General features: G+C 44.5%; 1 protein-coding gene across 3 annotated transcripts; it reads right to left on the reverse strand.

The window, feature by feature from the left end:
- Positions 1–1,733: 1,733 nt before the first annotated feature.
- Positions 1,734–23,598, reverse strand: LOC120820222 (semaphorin-4G). 3 transcript variants are annotated; one of them, XM_040177747.2, is made up of 16 exons: positions 23,462–23,598; positions 18,314–18,632; positions 14,501–14,643; positions 13,288–13,350; positions 13,091–13,189; positions 12,828–12,921; positions 12,630–12,743; positions 11,712–11,866; positions 10,672–10,847; positions 9,743–9,887; positions 8,898–9,120; positions 7,862–7,977; positions 7,617–7,771; positions 7,183–7,241; positions 4,257–6,713; positions 1,734–2,318 (listed from the first exon to the last, which is right to left on the reverse strand). In XM_040177747.2, the coding sequence occupies exons 2-15, from the start codon at positions 18,528–18,530 to the stop codon at positions 5,710–5,712; spliced, it is 2,763 nt and encodes a 920-aa protein (XP_040033681.2). In that variant the 5' UTR covers positions 18,531–18,632; positions 23,462–23,598; the 3' UTR covers positions 1,734–2,318; positions 4,257–5,709. The 3 variants fall into 3 exon arrangements, with proteins under 3 accessions (XP_040033681.2, XP_040033680.2, XP_077960567.1); XM_040177746.2 differs by lacking the exon at positions 23,462–23,598 and adding an exon at positions 23,078–23,224; XM_078104441.1 differs by lacking the exon at positions 23,462–23,598 and adding an exon at positions 22,572–22,688.
- Positions 23,599–24,574: the final 976 nt, after the last annotated feature.

Genomic DNA, 24,574 nt, shown 5'->3' on the forward strand with positions numbered 1-24,574 from the left:
CAACGCTTGGTTTTGTTTGACTCGTTTGTCCTTCTTCTGCATTGAGACCACGGGGAAGGTTACGCTTGTCCCAGCGGCATCAGTTGGAGCCCACGGTACCTCACTGAGGCTCAGGATCCTCCGACTTCATCCTGGCTGTCAAAACTGTGGAACCGTGCACATGTCTGTGAGACATTTCCGACATCTCGGGAATGAAAGATCAGGCAGCGGAGGCGGGGAGGATGTCTCCTGGTGGGGGCTGATGGGGAGATGAAAAGGGGGATAAATGAGCTTTCAGAAATCAAAACATCAGACATTAAGTTCAGCTCAGTATTTTTCACTTCCTTGTTATTTTGTATTCTCCTCACAAACAACAATATAGCTCTTCACTTTCTGATTTGTGTCATGTGACGCGTTCCACTTGATTGTCTGTGTCGAATACTAATTGGGACAATGGCGCCTTCATGGGTGTGTCTTGTCACAAAAATGCACCTGAAGTCTGAGAATCTAGAAGCAAGACAATCAAGAAGCAAGACAATGGAGAGGGAAGCGTTCATATGTTTCACTTCCTCTCTAAACATGATACAGATACAAGATAACTGGAGGCTAAAATCATATTTTTCTCCAGCATCTGTCATTTTCATCCCCTGGGATGATGTTCATCTGCAGCTTCAATTCAAAAGGAAAAAAGATCTGTTGAAATCATTCTTCTCTGGGTAGTCGATTTAGTCCAGGAATAGCAAATGTGTTTTAATTTGAGACCAGACTGTTTTACAAAAAGCACAAGGACGCAAATCTCTGTTCGTCCGAACTAAACAGCACCTTTATCAGCGATTAGACACAGTTGATAACGTAATCATTATCTGTGATTAAAGGTGCTGTGTGATTTAATGCCTCAGTGAAGACAGAAAGACGTTGCGCTGTTTGTTTGTAGATCAGTGTCCACTCGTTATTTTTGTATTATCTTGAAATAACAATACTCTTTTTTTATTGCTTGCTTGTGTTAACCAAAAGCTTAAGAATATGAGTATGGTAATATTGGACTATTTCAGTTTTAGAAAAAATCCTACTGTCATAAATGAAGACACTAGAAGACAGATTATCCTCATTATGATACACACACTGAAAAATAACTAAAATGCCACTCGAGAGCAGGTTTCCGTGGAAGCGCTCACGTAAATAACACACGGGCCGTGACAGTTTGTCATGCGCATGATGTCTGATCCGCATGCACCTGGCACGATAACAAGCGACCTGTTGGCCGCGTGTGTCTGCGTGACACAGGCCGTCCTTTTCGTCGCGCCGCCAGCGATATCTTTCAACAGCGGAGTTATTGTACGAAAGCCGGGTGCTGCCGGCTCTCACAGTAACACGAGAAAAGGTCATCTGGACGGTGGAGAAATCTGTGTTCTACATCGACCAGAGGCATCACTGAAACGTCAGTTTAACCGGCACAGATTAGAAATAAGAGCGTTGAGAGATTACATTTTCGCTTGGAATGCTTTCAAAAAGGACGTGTACATTTGGTTAATACGGTCCTTAGACACTGCAGCTGGATGTGAAGCAGTCCTGGAACACCAACACCACCCCCCCAACATTTCCCGTCCCAGCGTCTTGCTCATTTACAGCCCGAGAGTCCATCGACATTCATCCACTTGCTCGGCCTCCTCTTAACGGACTAGTTTCATCCAACAACATCTTTGCGAAATGTGGGAAGGCAGCTGTGAATATACACAGGCAACGAGAGGGAGAGGTTAATGTACAAAACTTTATTTAAACCAATAAACTGAAATGTGAATGAACATGGTGCCCTTTTTTTCTCAGTTTAATTTTGTAGAATAATTTGCTGTGTGCATGAGGTTCATGCTGACGGCGATCAAAACAATACCTGGACATCACATCAAAAGACAAGCTTAATGGTCCCAAGTTATTAGAGCGAGTAAGTAAATTGGTGTGTTTTTCCTCCCATTAGTCGGTTATAAATATTACGTGGTGCTGGGACAGCCTCTGCATGCGTTTGTCTACCGTGCTTCTATTCATCACATTTTGTACACAATGTACAAAATTACAAAACACGTATTTTTTCAAATCCATCACATCTGCCTGAAATAGGCTCACAGAGCTCTTTTTAAACATTGACGGTGGCACTTTACACTAATAATAAAAGACTTAAAGATGAAAGAAAATAAACATTATTCATGCAGCAATATGTATGCATCATACATATCATGTAACAAGTTTGCATCAAACACACAGCGCTCATTCCAGTTGTTCATTCGCTTATGGTTTCCCCAGCTTTAAGTTCAAGAGGAACTCAAACTGACCAGTGCTCACGACACCTGCAATGAGAAAGAGGGAAAACAATATTCAGGCCAGGACCAACAATGGTCAACCGCTATTGTCTGTTACTTTAAAACAACATAAAGTGTTGGCCACGTTAACACAGATTATTATCACAGGAGTCTCTGATAAGTGAAAACATTTGTTTTGTTTTTTATTTAAGTCTTCAAAATGTCTTCATGCACTTGGAAATGAAGTCAGAGGGCTTTCTTTAATCAAGGCTTTTAAAGTGTGAAGTAGGATTCTCCTTTCATGTGTTTGGTTGGTGCCACTGACTGTAAAGCTGGACTTATTACTGCAGCATCTCGCACTCTGACCCCCCAGTGGTGCAAGGGGGCTGCAGCATCGTGCTACGTGCAGCACACGCTCTATACTTCATGTTATTACATTTCTATTTTGATACATTAACAAATAAACGACCGCCCAGTCTAACCCAGCGAGTACGTGCAAATAATTGGGAGCTTGAGGGTGTAAATCCCCGGAGAAGGTATCGAACGCTCTTCTATCCCGCCTCCAGTAATAAGGTCAGAAAAGTGTTTAATTGATGCAACTTTCTGACAGTGAGATGCAGCCAGAGGATCCTGATAAGGGAAACAAACTGTGTGATACTGAATAACAATGACTAGTCTGACTTGAAAGTGAAAAGAATAAATATTCAGAATTATGTTTCTGAACATTGAGTTGTTCTTGAAATTTTAAGAATAAAATTGAAGGTTGTGTTTCTCTCATAAATCAGAACATAGTCAGGTCCATTAATATTTGGATATTGACAGAATTGTTATCATTTCGGCTCTGTGCACAACCACAATGAGATGAAACTGACGTGGCTCGAGTGCAGACTTTCAGCTTCAATTTGAGGGTAGTTACATCCATAGTAGATAAACACTGCAGCAATTACAACTAAGTGTATACGTGGTTCCCCTTGAAGGGAACACATGTAACTTAATCAGAAATCAAATTGTCCCTTCTATAATTTGGTTGCAAATCCTTTGCCGTCGATGACAGACTGAAGTGTGATGGATGGATATCAGACGCTGGGTTTCATCCCCGGCCTCTCGGGCCGTTTCCCTTTGGCAAGTGAAGCGCATGTTCAGTCTGCTTGGGGTCACGTCATTGACTTTTGTCACCTGTCCCATCGTCAACAAATATGAAGGGAATATGTATGTCCATTGGTAGCCATAAATGACACCAGCTGCCCTGTGGTTCACTGATGGTGTGCTTTGGATCATCGGCAGTTGCTTCCCTTCTTACTCTTCTCTCTCATCATTCTGGTACATGTGCTTCTCTGTCCCATCTGTCCATGGACGCTACAGGCTTTTTTTATGTGTCTTGGCAGACTATAACCTGGTGTTCCTGCCTTGAGGCACACCAATGATTTACATCTTGTGGTGAACCCTCTGTATTTACTCTGGTTCACTTCAAATGAACTGGACCTTTTATCTGCTATTTGTTAATGAAATAACAAGGCGATAACACACACTTGGCAATGGAACAGCTGTTCAGCTGGTCAGTCAATTGCCTGATTACCTTTAGTCACTATCAAAAAGGGAGCGACCACGGATAGAAGTCTTGTAAATAAAAAAAACCTGAACGTCAGCACTCAAGGCCCATCTTGACTGTTTTGTTTTACAAAACCATTGTGATCGTGTACAGAGCCGATATCCAAATATACATGGACCTAACTGTATCTGTGAATCAGACTGCACCAGATGTTTTCATTCAAGCATCTCTGAACCTGAATTTTGAACAGCCCGAGAAAAGATGGGCAGGCGGTTAGCAGATTACAGTAAATTGTGAGACAACAGCGTGCGCTCAGTGTTGTGCAGGTATCCAGTCTGCAGAGCACGGATGAGATGAGCACACACTCTTATCTCCATGCGTGCTTCTTTGAAAACATGCCCGTGTAGATTTCTTGGTAAGATAGAGAAATATTTTACCTGATACTTTTGATGAACGCTGTGCCTCAGTCATTCTTCTGTTGTCTCATGTTCTGTGTTGCTCACTTGTGGATTGAGGCTCAGATGAGAAAGTCAGTTTTTTCATGTAAAACAAGGTCCAGCTGACAAAGTTGTGGCCGCTGATGCTGCGGCTCTTCATCGTGAGAAACAGCCAAAAAGAAAATCAAAAAGCTCCTTGACAGGTTGCAGAATCCACATCCAGAATAGCTTCCATTAGCGTTGTTTTAAAAGTTTTAAAACTACTTAAAGTGCCTTAAAGTCAATAATACTGTCATATTTTCTTTAGCTTGTCTATTAACACTTGGTGAAATAATCACTATTTAATACTTTTTTTCAGTTATGTAAAGACTAAATAACCTTGGTTATTCTTTACTATATAAATATATATCTATATACTTTCACTTCATTCAATTGAATGTGTGTCCAAACTTCTGACTGGTAGCCAAATGAAGTAAACTTTTTATTTGGACCCAAATAAAGTATATGTAAATGTCTATTTGTTACCCGTTTGTGACACGAGGCTTCACCTTAGAGCAAAGTGGTGAGCTTCAGCTGCAAATAACAGTTATGCTTATTGGTGTTTGCAAACACTCATAAGATTATTAAAAAATGAACTGCAAATCAGATTATTGAGGTTGAGGTTATTGAATGTCTTATAATTTTAACACCACATATTGTCATCAATTAATGAATGAATGTAAAAATGATCTTCTATGTGGTTAATTAATTCCAAATTAAGGTTAATATTAAATAATGATTAATTCACCATTTATTAATGATGGCCAATGTTACCCTCTAACTTATTATTATAATATTGCAATTGATTAAATCAGAATTAAAATATTTCACACTGAATTCCCTCACTCACCATGTCCACACCACATATGTATATTATGTGAATGCCATGTTTAAAAATGCATAGGCCATCTGCACACTTGTCAGTGCAAACAAACTTTGGCTAGCTGCCCTCCAGTTTGAATCGAGCCAAATTTGTCCGGCACACGGCAGAAGTCTTCTTGTGTATTTATATTCCCACGGGGCTTTGCTCCTCGCTGGAGTCTGTGTGTACCATTTTGTGCCTTGACGCTCGGATCAAACTACAGACATTGTAGAAGTCCTTCGGAGCAGCATAAAGGTGAGGTAGATGGCCCTTAAGATTGCACCTTTTCATTTCATGCTTGATCCGTCATTCTCACTTAGTATGTGTTGGGAAATTTGTGAATTAAAAAGGTTAAAAAGCAGCACACAAGTTAAAAAAGAGGCAATGTTTCGATGTGGAATCGTAAAAAATAAAATAAAATCCAAAGTAAAGCGTGTAGTTAAGACTCTCTCCTTGTGTTAGTCTTTAGCAATAATGGGTCATGTGACAGGCACTTCAGCCTCAGCTAGAAAAACACATCAGTCCTCCCACCACAGGGGGAGTCACATCTCTCTACACAGAGCTCTCGTCCGGCCTGGGCAGCAGCTGAGTGTGCTTCCTCTTCTCCAAGATCTTGTTGAGCTCCTCGGCAAAGGAGTAGCAGAGCGGCGACGAGCTCTCTGACTCGCTCTGCCTCAGCAGCATGTAGCTGTTGCCGTTCATCCTCCGCAGGACGCTGGGCAGCGTGGCCGACAGCCCGCTGGGGAAGTCACACTCGGACGAGGCGTGTTGCGGAGTTGGCGGGAGGGGAGGGGCCGGGGGAGGTGGCCCCTTGTTGGGTGACGAGTGAGCCTCTCCGGGTACGATCTGGAGGAAGCCTCCATCCAGGATGTCGCCGTTCTGCCGCTTCGAAACTCCATTAGAAAGGCCGTTGCCGTTGCAGTGGCTTGAGATGGTCTTCAGCTCCATGTGGGAGGAGCTTCCGTGGGGTTTCCTGCTCCTGCTGTGCTTCTTGCTGTTGGGGTAGGCTGAAGCGGCGGCCCGTAAAGAGTACTTCCCTCCGCTGCCCACTCGCAGGCAGAAGCCCACGTAGACCAGCACCACGGTGAGGACCACACACAGGCTTCCGAGGATGGTGATGAGGGACAGATATATGGCCTCCATGTTCCTGGAGGAGAGTAGCTCTGAGTGGGGGAGGCGAGGTGCCGGGGCCGCTGGCCTCTCGGAGGAGGGATCCTCAGTGGGGGCCGGCAGGGTGGCAAAGAATCTGTAAGGGACCCGAGTTGGCTCAACAGGCGGGGGAGGGGGCAGGTCCGGACGGATGGTGACGTTGAAGGTAACCATGGCAACCTTGATGCCGTTCTCGACAGCGAAGCAGGTGTACAGCCCGCTTTGGTCCTGCCGGGCCTCGATGATCAGCAGGCCGTCCGTGCCGGTTCTGAAGCCGGAGTTGAGGCCGTAGCCCTGCAGCTCGCCGCCGTCCAGAGTCCAGAGGGGTGTCGCCAGGTTTGAGCTGAGCTCGCACTGCAGCAGCACGTCGTCGCCCACCCGCACCGAGCGGCTCCGCACGGCAACGTCTGCAACACAGACACGAATATATAATATAGTCACGTGACTCATTTTGCATGGTAATTGCTAAAACCCCTACTTAACTAATCAAAGGCTGTCTAAAGTTATTGAGGCATTAACTCCAGTTCTGTATCTTTTAATCCATGCTATTGTTTTATGTTGTACGGACAGAGGAGAACAAAGGGGCTGAAGATGCTATACATGATCAGATTGACGCTGTGAAGCGAGAAGGCATTTGCCTGTCTTGAATATCAAACAGATTTATCTCCAGAGATGGCGAAAAATGTGATTAAAGAAGGGAAAAGAGGATATTGCCAACGCAGTCGGCATAATCAAATTTCAAAGAGCCCATCATGCCATCTGATGACAACCATGCATCTTTTGAGTCCTTCCGAACATTTTCTATTTTTTATCTCCCTTCCATCTTGAACTTATATTAAGCAGCAGCACCTCGCTGCAGATGAGATGTCTGCGTACCAACTTGTGTGTTTTCACATCCTTTGCTTCCCTGCTGGACGTCCTGGATTAAAGTGGATCTATAAAGAAAGAGAAAAGACAACAATAAGTATATTCCTGCAAAGATTAAACACGCACTACCTGCCAAAGCTAATGGTTGTTAGGTATATTAAGATCTCAATTTTATTGTGTGCTACATTCCGTTCCATATAATGAATGTCCTCCATAACAGCTTTTTACTGAATGAGCAAATCAGTCTAGTTTAATCAGTGCACTCTCAGAACACAGCTGCATGCTCTGTTCGATATCACAGCCGCCTTCACATTTCTGCCAGCGTTGGGGTTACGCAGTAGTTCCTGGGAGTTGACGCAGACAGGGCAGTGCTATTTAAATCAAAAACACACAAAGGCGACCTGCAGAACTTTAATAATCTGATCCCCCCCACACACACACACCTGTCTGCTTGAGCCATTACAGCCACACACCGGGTTCCATTCCAGGCACAGTGAGGGTCTCTGGCAAAGATGCAGTCGTAGCAGGAGGTGTATCTGTGACAGCTAGAGAGGGGAAGCTGCATCACGCCTGACGGAGAGCTCACATATACACTCATCTGGTGGCGAGAAAGAGGATTCAAATACTGCAGGGCGGAGAGATTACTCATTAAATGTGCGTGTGCGCATGTGATGGTCAACCGTGATACCTGTTTTGCTGACAGCAGCAGGTTGCTAACAGGCTGCGGTTTCTCAAACAGCTGGAGCTCCTCGATAATGTGAAGCTGACTGTTGATTTCTACAGCTTTATGTAACCAGCCGTCATCTGAGAGACACACACACACAAAGACAAAGAGGACAAACATCAGAATTGAAAATACCACAGCAAGCAGCAGCAGGCAGTGCTACAAACGCAGATGAGGTGCATTTCTGTAGCCTAGTCTCCAAAACGAATCACTGTGTTATGGAATTATTTCTTTCCAAATGAAATTGCAAACACTTGAAACGAACGCAGATCTATCTCACCAGATTGCCAACATTTTGAAGCATAAATTAAGCCACGGTCGGTGTTTTTAAGGAGGTTCAGATATGCAAGATGTGAGTTCTCTCATAATCCAAATGCATTTGTGGCAAGAAACAAACCTAATTGAATTGTTCAATTCACATGGTTTCTTTCATATGTTTTGGTCTGGTTGGTTTTGTGTTCTATACATTTATTTGTGTCGTTTATGGAAGTAGAAACCAAACAAGAAGTTGCTACAGGAGATTACAAGTTTGCATTGGAATCACCTGCCGTGATGTTGATGCACAGCTTCTTTAAATCAACCCTTGTTCCAACACTTTCTCTGCCTCGTGCAAGAAAGATCCTTTGCAGACTAAATTGCCTTGGAACATGTTGGACACTGTACTTTTTTGGCAGCATACACTAAAGACTCCTTTAACACATCGACATCCTAAGAACCATGGAAATGTGACTAAAATGATTTTTATCTGAAAGCGATCTAAGGTTCTATATTGTCAAACGCATAAGAAATGTCCTAGTCAGTCACTGAACAATAAATAGTCTATGATATAAACCCTTATAAAAACAAAATTAACGCAGATTTAAGCTAAGCTAACTGTCTCCTGGCGGCCCTGTAGCTTTACCATTGGAGAGCAGACATAAGAGCAGAATATATTTTGTCATTTAACTGTCGACATTCCCCAAATGTTAAATGATTACACCGGACATGAATTCATACGCACCGGTCCCCATGTACAATACATGGTACGTTCTCCCATCTAAGCCGCGCACCGCGGTTACGGCGGCGCGCGTGTAGTCTGTGGTCCGCCTGAACAGAAGTGGTCGTCTGTCCGAAGGTTGGACCTGCCGAGACATCAGCGGATGCCTCCGGACAAAGTTCAGTACATCGTCGGGGAGGGAGGTGGAGAAGTTGATGCCCCGGGCCCTCAGAGAGTCAGTGACACACTGTTGGAAAAGCAGTCAGAGAGAGAGAGAGACGAGAGGAGCGATTGAGACACAAGTCATGAGCCGGGATGTGGGCTGCAGGGAGGAAAGAGACAATTTCGGATCCCTTGTAATAAACTTCTCTGTAAACAGAGACGGATGGCGGACGGCAGGGAGGATGTCACGAGGCTTAGCGAGGCAGTCGGCAGGGAAAAATTAAAAGGATCAAGAAGAAAATCCGAGCCTGTGGAAGATCCTTTCACATGGACGACAATGAGACTGTGTGAGTTCAGCGGGCGACTTGAGCTCTGAGCACCTGACTGAGCGCATTTTAGCGCCAGCCGACGCCTCCAAGAGGCTTTCACGCTCCCAAGTTAAAGCCCTTGACCGCTCTATTTAATAGTGCCATTAGAATTAAGTCCCACAAAGTGTTGTAATGACACCACAGGGGATAATGTCTGCTCCTGCTAACGACGCCACGCCATAGAAATGTGTTTCAGTGACATAATTAGGTTGTGCTTCGATGACCATCTTTCCTTTTTTCTTCTCGATCTTAACTTTGGATAACGTTCTTCGATTGCGTTTTTTCCTGTTGTTCATGTTGTGTTGAGGAGAGAGAGGCCGGCAGTGTCGGTGTGTTTACCGTTCCAGGTCTGGGGTCAGGGATTTTTCCAGTGTACTCCTCCCACTTGGAGCCGGAGTCCTGGTTCTCCATGTATGGTCCTTGAAAGGCCTCTTGGACGTCAGACAGAGAGAATCGACACACAGCAGACGCCTTCACGTTTTTCCTACCAAGAGCAACGCGGACAGAGTGAGAAACGGGCCCGGGGCTCAGGCCCGCCAACAATAACAACAGTAAACCCGCTGTTGCCATAGGGACAGCAGTGGAAGTACAGTAGATCAGTGGTGCACAGGGGAGGGGGGCACTGACACAGATGGAAGGAGGATTCATAGAAGTCATATACATCTCCAGGAAAAGTAGGAGGGGAGGAGGAGGAAAATGCTAAATGCTTTCAAAGAGGTGTAGTAGGAGTTAGAAAGAGGAGAGTGGGAGAGTTGGAGCTCAAAGTGACGCAGCAGCATCACAACAAGGAAAACAACCAAAGACAATCATTGTTTGTTCATGCCCACATGCACCACAAAAACCTTTTGCTTCGGCATAACTAAAAACTAGTTTCTACAAAGGGCCATCGCAGTTAGAACCTTAAAGGTGTTCCTGGAAACATACTTCACTGGATGAATTTTAACCCTATAATTTGCTCTCTGCTTTTAAGAAGTCATGTAGGAAGAGTCACAGTATAGAAATTAACAGGTTAACTTATTTTTACTTATTTTTAGACCATCTAAATCTGTGTTTGTAATTAATATTCTCTCCTCAAGCTGCAGTAAAGTCCTCCCACCCAACTCATTTGAATGAAAAAGTTCCCCTCCCTTTCATCTCGTCCCCTCCTGCCTCCTTCGACCTTCTCTATGTATCGATTGCTGCTGCCTTTCATCTTTATCTCACTCTTCGTACATTTGCATCCCTAAAGTCCCTGTAAGCCGGAGATCTTAACACACTTTCGCACTCACCACTCCAGGCCGAAGACTCCGTAGAAGAGCGTGTCCCGAGGAGTCGGGCCAGGCATGACAAACATGCTGCGCAGCATGTTGAAGTGGAAGTCGTACTCGGGCAGAGAACACGTCAGCCTGGCCTTGAGGAAGGACGTCCACCGTTTCTGGAGAGTTAAGCGGCCTCCCCGGTCCCCCTGAGGGAAGGACGGCAAGAGGGAGGACAGGAGAAACAGAGGAGACAGGGGAGAGAGTCATGTGAGGCAAAGCCCTGGAAAAAAATGAAAGATGTGGCTAACTATCGACTCAAGGTGGCACACAAGGGGAACTGAACCCCCCTAAAGACTGGAACAGATGGCATTGGAAAGCAATAACAAAACCGGATTATGGCCTCCCATAGGTACTGTTAAGACTCCCCTCGGTATTCTACAGGTTTGTGTGAAAGTGTGTACTTCCCTCCCTTAGCAGACTGCAGCACCCCTGAAGAATGAAAGATTCTTGAGATATTCATATCGCAAAAGCTTGACTCGAGGCCACGGCTCTTTTGGGAACTCAGAAACTGACATCACTCTTTGATCAAGCTTGAAAAAAATGTATTTGTCCTGCGGCAAATTGCAAATGTCACACATGCCGCCACGAGGCATTTTCTATCAAGATTAATAAACAAATATGCTGCCACAACTTCAAGGAGAGAACTGACTTGATTCTGAAGGGGCCACAGGAGAGAACAACAAGGTTATCAAGTTGAACAGCCAGCTCCCATTATTCTTAACTCCCGCCTAGGCGGCAGGACACGTGAATCACTCACCTCGTAGGCAGCGGAGGATGCTAAACAGTCCGTCTGCAGTCATCCATCCCTCGCACTCAGAGGCACAGTGGCGCTGCACTTCCATTCATCAGCTACAAACTCTGCTCCTCTAATCGCGGAAATGCATTCCCCATCCGGCGCCTCATCTATTAGAGCTACCCCTTCTATCATCATCAAAGACTTCGCTCCAGCCAGCCTGATGCAATCGCCCTCTCCCGGAATCACATCCTGCACAGTTTAAGTCCACCGTTACCTTACAGACGCGAGCGACTCGTGCCACCCGGCTGTGGCGGTAGGTTGTCGTCTGCTCCGGGCTCTTCTCGGTGAAGAAGTAGTAGATCTTGTCATCGTCGCCGGTGCTGCTGCCCAAACTCTCCCTCACGAGCGCCGAGCCCACAAAGTCTGCCTCTGCACGGGGGGAGGAAGAGATGCACTGACTAATGTACCGTTCTATTTTTTGGATTGAGGCATTAACAAAGAAGCTGTTTTTTGACAACCTAAAAGTAGTGTAATACTCGTTGCACAGCGAGAGGTGTCGCACCAAAACATAAAAGGAAACATCTTAATACTCCCTGTCTCATCTCATTCGACAATAGAAAAGGAGTCGCAATCAAACAGTCAGAACCGAAAGCGAAAACAAACAATAAAACGTGAAGACGAACATATTAATAAACAAATTCCTTCTAGTAGCTTTGTGCGGCTGCGCTTAAGATAACCTACGGATATGACACCAGATAGAACATTTACCATGTTAACAACCTCAGGACATTCATGACAATCCTTCAGAAACGTGTTGAAACATTTTGGGAGAAAATGCGAAACTGAGAGAAAAAGATCCCTTTTCTGGTGACCACAACTGTCTGTACAAAATGTCAAAGCAACCCGTTCAGTCCTTTTCCCTAATCTCAATCCATTAGATGTTTATGTGAAATTGGCAGAATAGGTCCAGACCAAACATGCGAGGTCACAGTGAACTTTGGCCATCAAATAATCAGTCTTTCAACAACAGCTGTCGCCAACTCAAAAGACACACAAATATGATTGTCACTGTAAAGCAAAGCTGTAAGGCCTTAAGAACTATTGACTGGTGCATTATTGATCAAGCGCTTCTTGAACAGATTAAAGCCGACTGACCCTGAATGGCTTTTGTTATTCCAGGAGATCCACTCACCGTTCAGCCAGCGCGTGGGGGCGTCTTCGGTCTTCAGCGCGGGGGACGGAGAGTTGCGGCGGATATCCGGAAAGCTCCGGAACTCGTACTGGGAAGCCGTGTACATCTGCTGGTCTGGAGGAAAACCAATGACTCAGATCCTTCTGCATTTTAGTAAAACTCTGGAGAAGGTCGACCGGCAACCGTCGAAGGGCTTACCGACGAGGAGGGCAGTGTAGCCCGTCGTCGGGCCGTAGGGGCATTTGTCTCGGCCCTCTTCGGGCTGAGACGACATCACAAACGTCGCCTCATTCTAGACGGGACAAAACATTTGGGTAAAGAGAATAAATTTAGCCTCACATGAAAACCATACATGCAGCATCAGTGAGTCTTACATCTATGGATCATATACCGTTTAGTAAGAAATGAAATATCAAAAAGGATTTAACAAAGGTTTGGTAACGGATTTTGCTTTGACATACTATGTATGCACAGAGGGGGCTGAAGGCATGCGTCCCACACATGTAGAGGTGGGTCGAGTTGAACCTCTGGAGGAAGCGGATGTGATTGAAACACTCCGTCTGGAAGAGGTTGAGAAAGCCAGAGAAGATGTTATGGTGAAGAAACGAGTATCAGTACATAGGAGGGAACCCACTATGAAAAGGAACCGAATGCCTACCTCATTGTCTTTTCCCTTGAGCAGACACTGGTGTTTTTGCTCGGGGGAGGCTTCCCATTCAATCTGATACAAAGCACATATAATACAGTAAGACAGGAAGAGCACAAAGTGGATGGTTCCCCATCACTGACTACAGATCGGACAGCAGGTAAACCAGACTAATTGATGGTTTTACTTTTTTCATATTTCACAGCTAAGGAATTTGGACCTCACTGCATCTGTACTCATTGTGTTGCTGAACAGCCCCGTAGCGTTTTAAAGTCTTTTGACACAGCGACGGCTGTAACAGGTGTATTCACAGCAGGAGACGCGGGCGTTGGCTGCGAGGGAGCGTTACGCACGCACACCAGCCCCGCACACGTAATGACAGACCTCAACGCTGTATTTACATGAGTAGCAGCTTAACGGCAGGTTGTCACAAACACGGCAGCATGAGGAGGAAAGAGGATTTTCCACTTCCCCGGATGTTTAATGGGACGGAAGCATGAGTTTAGAACTATACTATTCTATATGCCATCAAAACACCAGCTGTCACACTTTTCTGGTTTATATCATCACTTGGTTGATTGATATATACATCTGATATAGGTTTATAATATTATATGGAGGTAGTGAGTGTTGATTGATATAATGTCAATGGTAAAATATCTTTGAATAAATAGTGTCAAAAATTTGACATGAAGAGAATTCTAAAGATTATAACTTTTCCATGATGGGAATCATAATCACCAAACTGGAATATGAATTAGAATCAGAATGAACCTCATTTACTCTGTTGAGTCTGTAGGGTTTTAAGTTAAAACTGGCAACACCAGATTGAGGTACACAGATAGTATGCTAATTACTGTATAAATTAGAAACAGCGTCTGAGTTGACATACTCCAATGTGGGGATTATAATAACATGAATTCTGTCGTTCTTTAGTTAGAAAATACAGTAGTTAGTTTTTCACTTTTCTTCCTATTAATGCTAGTGAAGCAATATGCTCCTGTTGTGAAACAGTGAGCCACTGTGCTAAAAGTAATACAACTAAAACACAAAAACAACCACACACAAGGAGCGACATGGGAATAGAGAATAGCTTAGTCTACAAAAAATAGAATATTGTTGCCTCAAAAAATTCCTTGGTTGTGTAACGCAAATACAAGTGGCAGAGATAAAGAGCCAGCGGGGCGCACGACACGCAGCGACACAGAAACAAAAAGAAACTCACGGTGAGAGCAGAGCTGGCTGAAATGTCAGAGGCATCGAGAGCAAAAACTGCTCCGCGGGCCCCGACGAAGAGACGCTCGCTGTCGGCCTCCAGCAACATGGTGCCGACTGCCGAGGACGGGAAACGTCTGCAGCCCTGCAGAGCTGAGAGGGAAGGATCGGTCGTCAATGAGCAGGACACTTGTAACGCAAAGAACAATAAGCATGACCCAGTCAGTCTTCTTTTAGTTGTATCTGGGTTTAAAAAGAGTCTTTTGTTCACTATCAGTTTGTTTTCTAAAACACTCCATGGAATTGATTTATCTGTAACAACAGATTATATAGTCATAATTTAAAATAACAACAATAATAATAATAATAATTTGAATAAAAATGTTTGTTTGTTTTTCCAAACTGCTGTTCCGGAAATTTGCACACTGCCACCTGAATGCCGTTGGAACATTTCACATTCTAAAAGCAAAAGAGTGAGCGTTTTTTCAATCAAAGCTGACAGCATGAGAATAAAGAGAGGAACTGAAATCTATTCATCTCCTGTGATGGATTTCTCTCTGTATGAACGTCAGTGCAAAGCGCCAAGGAGGCCTCGCTCTTCGAATCGGAGGTTCTTTTTTTAGGCTTTGAGAAAAAAAAAGAATTCTATTAAACTCCATTGTACTCCGGCTCCACAGAAAATCACTTTCAAGGACTCAAAGTTTGTTGCGTTTAGTCAGAAATAAGAAAAATACACACCCACGCACCACAAAATAGGAAATGCAAGATCTATTATACAAGCTGCTTTTTGCCATCATTTAGGATAGCATTTCTGCCATCAATGTTTATCCTCCGACTTTCCCCTCACTCATTTCTCCGGCTGCAATGTTGAGTAAATGATCCATTAACAGAGAATAAATATATTGTTAATATTGTTATATATTGTTAAATATAAGTCATTCATCAAGCAAAATAGCCATAAAGTTGCTAAAAAAAGAGAAGAAAAAAGGCAAATACATGAACCGACAAACAAAAGTCCTCACAGCATCAGAGGACGTTAAGATCTTTATCAAATATCATCGTCAATAGTTTTCACTCAAAACCACAAATATCAACCTCATGGCGGCGATAGAGGAAGATTCATAAAAGGTTTCTTTAGTGGACCAAAGAAATAAATAAGAGCCCTGCTGTTAACACAGATAAAAAATGCCTCAAATTTTGTGGGTTTCGGCATCCCAAACTAGAGATAAAACTACAATCCCACCATGGACAATAAAAGCCAGGGGATTATGCTTATCCCACACAGCTCTGCTGAGGAAGAAGATAATGAAAAGAGGCCAAACATAACATCAGATTCCAGAGATCCTCTTCTGCTTAATGAGTTTCTGTGGTTTGAGGGCTTCTTGCTTTGTGTGCGGGAACCCCGTCCAGTTCTCAAAGCTATATTGGTATGCATCCGCTTTGACAGGACGAGGCCGTAATGAACGAATACAAACCACTCAGAAAAGACCGTACAGCGCGCACACGCTCAGGTGCCATGTCATGCAAGTTCTAAACCCACGCAGTCTCTCAGGACGCCACTTAGCGGTCAACGGTCACAAGAGCGCGTTACCGCCTCAAGAAGATCTCCACAGTGTCAACAGTGATGTGACATGAAAGATGAACCTACTACTCTTTATATATATATATATATATATATATATATATAAAATACACACACCAGCTGGATGGGTTTACAGTAATTACAAGTAATATAAACTTGAAAGCAAGTCACTTTTTAAGCTTGTGGGTGCACAATAGCTGAATACGGCCAAACAGAAGAGTGTGAGACTTCCTGCTTCCTCAAACATTCCACCACAACTCAGAAGACTGCATGGGATATCATGTCAGCTGCCATTAAGATTCCTCTCAGCTGCTGCAGAACACAATCCACTGCTCACCTCAGCAGCAGCCAGTTCCCATCCCAGACTGCTCCTGGGTGATCAGGTGTCTACTTTCCTCTCAATCATCCGCAGCAGCAGAAAGAAGAGCCCTACCTGCACGGGATTAACAAAACAACAGCTCTGCCTGTGTGATACAAGTGCTTCGTTGTGAAAGAAAACCATGCATTACGGCGGAGGCAACGCCTAAGTTTCCTCAGCGTAATCCGACTATTAGGACACAATGCCTGGCAGCTGGAGCCGTGTAACAGAACACCACCTCGCTGAGAGTGTGACGCAGCGGGGGAAGAGTGTTACGCCAACACATTTTAGCTTCGGCTTACGCGAATTGCGAGAGAAAAGGAGTGTTTAATTCATTTTATCGGGAAGCGGAGAGAGAAAGCCGAGATTGATGTTATTTGCGATCGCTTTGAGGAACCTCAGCTGATCAGCAGTGTTCAGGAACACACACACACACACACACCTCAAACCTCAAGGCGACGGCTCTGACAGCCTTAAATTCATTGTCAGGCCTGTTTACGGTCGAGTGTATTCTGACCGACAGGCGGTTCTGAATAAACCAAGTTATATCCACAGACTATAATTCCCCAAATACCTGACAGGTTGAGTGAAGCGAGTGTGCAGAGTGAGATGTTTAGAGGTGTTTTTATTGATTTTAACAACCTGCTGGCTCTCGGTTTTCAGAGCTTTTAGCTTTTAGACTCCTCAAAACTCTGAATTTGTCAAATTAATAACCCTAAACGGCCGTCCCTCCCTTAAATCTTTTTCCCTTTCTTTATAGTAATGTTGTGATGAGGAGGGACGACAGGTGCACGTTTGCATGCGTTTTATTTAACGTTTCCTTCTCCAGGTTGCTAAGAAACAGATTAACTAGATTTGAGATTAAGATTAATTAATAAGAATAAGGAGAGACACAAAAGGAACAAAGCAGTGTGAAATGCGGAATAAAAATAATTGAAAGAGACAGAGTTTAGGTGCAGAGGCAGGGAGACGGATGGTAGAGGAGGGGGGTGGAGGAGAGAGTGACGGGGCAGCAGACAAGGAGACCAGTCGTGTAGGAGGACCTGTGGGCAGGCTTGAGCACTAACCAATGATTTACCGGAATTTAAGGATAAAGACAAGAAGCCAAGCAGGAGGGGGACCACATAGATAAAGACTGAAACTAGGTGATTTATTGAGAGAGAGAGAGAGAGACACAAGGAGAAGGCGAGGAGAAGGACATTGTTCTCTAATGGAGTCAATTTGGCTGCAGGTCGAAATGGAGACAAATGGAGAAAATGTCTTTCACTGATCTATGTATCAACAGATAACAGTACTATTACACAAACAAACATGCATGCTCACATATGCAGAATGACTGTATACGGCTGCCTTACTCCATACTACAAGAGTTGTCATGGTAACACTGCTTCTAAACTACCCACAGTGGTGTCAGTCCCCCTGGATGCTGTGCATAGATCAAAGTATACGCACTTCACTCATCTGCCTCAATCTCTGCAGCCCCTCGGGCTACACTCACAAGGTACATTCATCTATAAATCACATTTTGGTAAAAGTAAAAAATAAAATAAATGTGCAAAACAGTAGGTGTAAGAATTACTGTAGGCAATCTCCTTTGTGTGCACAAAAATGCGATTGAGTGAGTTTTGACGGAGACGAAATAAAGAAACTGAAAACAAGGTAAAGAAGAAGCAGCCGGAAGAGATTGAGCAATATAAAGTTTCTTTCCAGATGGAGATGATCTTTATTTTTTTTTAAACGTTCCTGCTGATCGGAATGTAAAAGCACTGCATTCATATTTTAGTAATGAGTCATCTTCAGGTACTTAAGAGTTCAAATTTTGACTGTCAAATGATAAAGAGTGTTGAAATTTGCCCATTTGACAGGAACGTGTTCTTTCTTACCGCTGTTCAACACGGTGACGCGTGGAGTCACATCCAGGTCCAGGGGCGTGCTGAACGGGTAGCCGGCTGCTGCACACACACAGCAGCTCAGCAGCAGGAAGCAAAGCGCGGAGGACGGAGCTCCCTGCATCTCCGCTGGGACACAAACACACACCCACACACACACACACACAGACAGACAAGACACGCACACTCTCCGACCAGGGTGTATACGCATGCAAAGGCACTCACACAAACATAGTCACCCTGGGACTCACAAACACTCACTGGCACACACAGGCAGCCTCTTCCACAGAGCTGTACTGGGAACCCAAGGAACCTGAAAAACAACGCAAGAGATGCAGAAAAACTGTTAATAATCACGTCCAAACTCCAAGAAAGAAAAAGATACATCAGAGGGAAAGTCAAGGAAAGAAGTGACGCTGGTGAATTGAACATATCAAATGAGAAATGAGCTGATGTGGAGGATTTCAGACGGATGACGACAGAGATGGGAAAGAGCAGCAACGTGCAATCGCTCGATAAAATATTGCGGCCGTGTGCGAGCGAGCCGACTCTCCGTCCTGCAAAGTCTGGCGGTGTGCGAGCAGCAGGCTGAACACATGGGGGCAAATGGCCTTAACCAAACAGGTACGTGCCGATGTCACAGGCAAACACTTGAGAAGTAAACGCAGACGGGATCGATGAGGTGAAACCAGTTCAAACAGTAGACGTGCACACGGGGTATATAAATCTCTAAGACTTGTGTGTGTGTGTGTGTGTGGGTGTGTGTGTTGGGAATTGAATGTTGTTCCAGCAAGACAAGATGGCTTTTTTTGGAGGAGTGAAGGGAGGGATGTTGAGGAGAGCTTTGTGTGTCCCAATCACATGGACCAGTGCATGTGCAACAACACACGCACACGCTCACGCTCACTGCCTCCCACTTAAAATTCCATCTCCGTCTCAGGGGAAAGTTAACATCAAAATGAAATATACACATGTATTTATCCTACATTCAGGGATATTTCTAAACACTAATTGCTGGACAAAGCCGCCCTGGTGAATGATGTCGCGGATCAAAATGTAGACGGTCACTCTCTGCAGTGCTTCCCTTCAACAAAGCACTAGAGAGACAAAGGCTGCCTGTTCACTCTATCACATGCAAACATACATGTATGCACGCACACTGACACACGGAAATACATCACAGAAAACACTCACACTCATGGATGCAAAAAAATAAAGAGGAAAAAAAAAAGAGCAGATAAGTGAAACCATTGGAGCCCGTGGTGACTGCCCTCTCACCGAGAGTCCCTCAGGGCTGAGGCCATGACAACAGCTGGCTTACGCGGGGCGTAATGTGACAGACAGACACACACACACACACACGCGCACGGATCAGAGAGAAACTCTGCTGATATTATTTTAACAGCAGGTAGGAACATAGAGATGAGCAGTCACAAGCTAATGTACTGACTGCACTGATGTTATAACTGGTCATTATACCCACAGGACAGTAACATGCAACACTCTCGTGGACTGCAAGCACTTGTGAGGGTTTATATCATTTTATTCCCAAACAATGTGTGTCAATAGACGGGACCCAAGGGACAAATATAATTGAATGCATGAAGCTCTGGTGTCGCATTGGGTACTTTCATAGTTTTTGTATATATTAAAAAAGGACCTCAGTATTTGTTTTGCAGGTTTAGGCCAAACAAATAAAAAGACTCATTTTCTGCAGCCACCAGTGTCAATAAAAAGTAATCTAATTTCTTAGATTACGGTTTGTTACTGAAAGCTGGCTTATTAAAAAGATCTTTGCACAGATTTCATGTGCAGAAGTTTTTGTCATTACGTTTTGGTAGCCTATCGCTCCACATCAGCAGAGCAAAACACAATTGTTGCTGTGGAGGTCACCTGAGGCTCCGACAACCTTTGATGGGCACCATTTAAATAGATGGAAGAATTAAATCGATCAATTAAAGCAAAAAACAGACATGTCAGATTAATCAAACTCTGAAATGCTCTTGGGTGTTTTACTTTCCCAAAACACACTTGCAAGAAACAGTTTGAAAAAACATCCCTGACCATTATTGGGGCAGAAAAGGCGTTTGAGGAGATAAAAGTCAATTCAATCTTCGTGGATTTATTTTAGGTCTCTGCAGAGGGGTTTCTGCCCTGAATTGGGGACAAATCAAATCAATGGCTATAAAAATGTAGGAAAGAAATCTAAATGCTTTTGAAAATGTTATGTGTCTGACTTCTACAGGAGTCAAAATATGCAACCCCTCCTTGACCCCTAAACATCAGGATAACTTCCCAACACAGTGACAACCAGGCTGCTCTTCAGCTTAAAATGAAATGCAGCCATTTAGGGAACATCACTTTTCAACTGGTGTCTACTTTTTGACGTTTTTACAGCTCCATTTTGTTCCCAATACGGCAAATATACCTCGGGGGACACCAAGTACCTCAGCGGGGTGTTTCTCTCTCAGCATGTGCCGTCTCTCCTGAGGCCCATCAAACCCTGTGAAGGTGTGTCGCCCTCCCAGCCTCATCCAAGCTCCCCTGATGAAGACGGCAGACGAGGTGCATGGAGAGAGGCTCTCTGTGGGTCGTTTAGCGAACTCTTGGACACCAAATCGCTCAAAAAAAAAGAAAGAGAGACTGACGGGGGCCTAAACGCTTCAGTCAATCAGTCAACCGGTGGCGTCTCGTAACGCCGAGGGGAGGAGGAGTCTATTCAGATGGGAAAGGTTTCACAGGTGCATGAATAAAAGTCCGTGAGCGAGGAGGGCGAAATGAAAGAGCCAGTAAGTGTGACATCCACGATTCTCTTTCATCTGAAATACGGATTAGTCCAGACTTGCTCAGAGTACCCCGGACCCCCTAAATGCAGACGGCGCTATCAAATCGTTAATGGGCCACTGAGCCAATCGGTAAAACCTTTTAGAAAAATGTAGAAAAAGAGACACGTAGAAGGGAAACGAGGGCTGGGCCCCGGAGGAGCTTCCGTGTGACCACCTGACCTTTCTAATCGGTCTTCCTCCTGATCTCGCTGCCGCCTCTCGATCCCGCGACCTTCATTTCACAGAGACGGATTTCATCACGCAATTAACAACGCGTCCGTGAACCGGGCCCGAACGGAAGAGATCGGATCACTGCGGCGACGGCTCCATCCACGGACGATTGTCTCAAAAAAGACCCCGAAAACTACTTGGACACGTGCGAGCAAGTGTGCGTGTGAGACAAATGGTAGAAACGATTACAGTCAAAGCCTTTTAGCTGCGTTTCAACTGACAGACAAACGGCTTTAAAAAAGAAACACTCTTGTTTCGCACACAGACAAGAGGAAGCCAAGTGAAGTGAACTCTTGTTCATAGTGCTGCAGCTCTACGCTTTGTGCCGTTCCTCTGTGAGCGGAACACTGGGCTCTATTAACCGACACTGGAGTTATTCTGACAGCGCAACAAAAAGGAGACACAACTGTGTGTATGGGCAGTGTGTCACTGAAATGTCCTTTACTGTCATTTCACTGCTTATTTTAGTCGTTTGTTTGAATCGTTGCTGTGTGGAGTTAACAGCAGAATAAGCGTGGCGCTGGTTTGGAGTGTAAAGTTTAAACTCATGGCCTGTGGGGGAGAGAGGAATTTTAGATCAAACTCATTTGAGGAAAAAGGAGAGGCATAGTCAATCCAGGAAATATTAAATCTGCCTCAGAGGGTTTCACAATCGGGATCTGTACACAGCGCCGCTCTGGCCTTAAACCCTCAATTTGGTGACGAAAATAGCGACGGAGGAAGAATCCCTCTTCCAACAATATTATATTAGTGATGGTCAATATGCACGGACTGAGAACATGTTCACGCTGATATAGATCATTAATAGACTGCTTTCAATACGATGCATGTTGCCAATTGGAGCTGTGCTTGATCTCAGGTTGCCCAAATTATAGGGTGAAGTCATCAACAAGCACAGTTATAAAATCACAACACTTTGAATAGATGAAAACTGTTTAGAGAGAATAGGGAGGAATTGAAATAATCAACAATAGGAAGAGAACATAGAGGGACACGCTCTACATAACAATGAGATAACAGTTTGTTGCATTTGTTCCACACTATCTTGCATTCTTAAAGACTGAAAAGGGTAGATAGGGGAGTGGGGAGGGGGGGGGGGGGGGGTCAGTGTGTTTCGCCATACTAATGATTACATCCCAGTTACAAAGACCATCAGCGTGGAGCGGATATGACCGATCACTCATCTGATCAATCACCTTCAACGGCGCCGCAGTGTGCTGATGGTTTCCTCGTGCAGCACCACAGGCTGAAGCTTTACTTTGGACGTTGACCCCTCCCGGATGGAAAGTCGGTACAGCCGAATGACCCCCCCCCCCCCATGGGTTGTAACGCAGCGATGCAGTAAAGTGAAGCTGAATGGGTCAACCGGGAATACAGCAATTAGGCAATTTCACACACATTCACGAGCCCCATTCCCGCTTCAGCGGGTGAGATCTTACACCTGTCGGAATAAGCTCGACTCCTCGGAGAAAGATACAATTAACCGAATAACACGATCGCCTTTTAAAGCCCGTGAAGGGTCCACATCGGACCATGGCATGAAATATGTTTAGGAGATTCAAATGATTCCCCCTTGACGACAGAGAATTAGAACCCAAAGATATCACTGCATGGCCACAGTATAAGAACAAGTGTATAAACTCATAAGGTTTTTTTTCGCGTTGTCTAAGCAGCGTCTGTGAAAAAATTTATTGCGTCTTACCTGAATCATGTACAAATTCCCCCCGGAGAGGAAGATACGAACGTTTCCTGGAGCTGAAGATAAACCAAGTGGACTTTAAACGCCTCTCTCTCTCTCTCTCTCTCTCTCTCTCTCTCTCTCTCTCTCTCTCTCTCTCTCTCTCTCTCTCTCTCTCTCTCTCTCTCTCTCTCTCTCTCTCTCTCTCTCTCTCTCTCTCTCTCTCTCTCTCTCTCTCTCTCTCTCTCTCTCTCTCTCTCTCTCTCTCTCTCTCTATCACGCAGTAAGCGACGCGCAGTCCTCGCGACTCTCTCCACTCCGTCACAGGTGCGCGCGCCCTCCCTTCCCTCCCCCCTCGACTCTCAACACTTCTCCGGGTTTTTTTTTTCTCTTCCTTTCTCCACTTACCTGTGAATCAGGTACGCCGGACGCTTGTTAACGTGATAGAAATCCGGTTCGCTGTGGCACTTTGATTCGGTGTCACGACGCGCGAGGACAGTGTGCTCGTGTGGGGCAAAGTGGAGGCGACCTGTCCGGTCGATGCCGCATGGTGGCGTCACACCGACACCTGGCGGCCACGGAGGGAGTTACACACATCCAGGTGTGCTGGTTGTCCCCATATTTATTTATTATATTTATTTATTCTTTTGCCTTAAAAAATAACCTTTCCTACGATATAAAGTGCACACTGCAGCTATAGTCTCGCAAAACATATGGGACATACTTTTGTCAGGATAAGTATTTAGTATTAGTATTTGAAAATTGGTAGAATGCTCCAGATGGATGATCATTTTGCTCTGTAACTCTGTAACTAAGCTCTGTAGTGTTTGTCTCTATTTCTATTAAGTTTACTATATACACTCAAAAAGTGAGGTTTCCGATGTCTCCAACTGTCAAAACAATTCCCCTCAAAGATCGATACCAAACAATATACCTAGTACAGGTTAACAGAAGAAAATGTACATTTATTTCATAAACTAAGAAGCCCACCGTAGCCTGTTCTTTGTTATTAAAGTAGTGTTGTGAAACAACTGTCATCACTCTCATTCAGGCATGCAGACCTAATTCCACTTTACGGTCTCAATCTGTCTTCTCGCCTTCCTCTCCTCAGACCCTCGGGTAAACATTTCGTTTTGCATCTCTCGATTGGGTGAGATTCATGGTGCAGCCGATCTCACATCCCAGTGAATATGGATGTTATGTACACAGCAGTTCAACATTTATCGAGGGTGTCAGCGAGGAAAGCCAAATCCGTCACTTTCCCCCGTTACTATACCCAGATAGACCCAAATCCAATAGAATAACATGCCCTGAGGAGATCTAAATGGGACTTTAATCATCATATTGCATAAGATAACGGTATCAACATAGATCAGATATGTATCAGTGTGCATGTACTCTGCAGACCTTAGCACTGCTCATCACAACACAAAGGGCTTTGTGCTGCAGAGATCAATGAGGGCTCTGATTATGACGCGTAGAGAGTCTTTATCAGCACTTTAATCCATTATTAATCCGTGT

This window comes from Gasterosteus aculeatus, chromosome 6, assembly GCF_964276395.1.
Source record: "Gasterosteus aculeatus chromosome 6, fGasAcu3.hap1.1, whole genome shotgun sequence".
Classification (NCBI taxonomy): Eukaryota; Metazoa; Chordata; class Actinopteri; order Perciformes; family Gasterosteidae; genus Gasterosteus; species Gasterosteus aculeatus.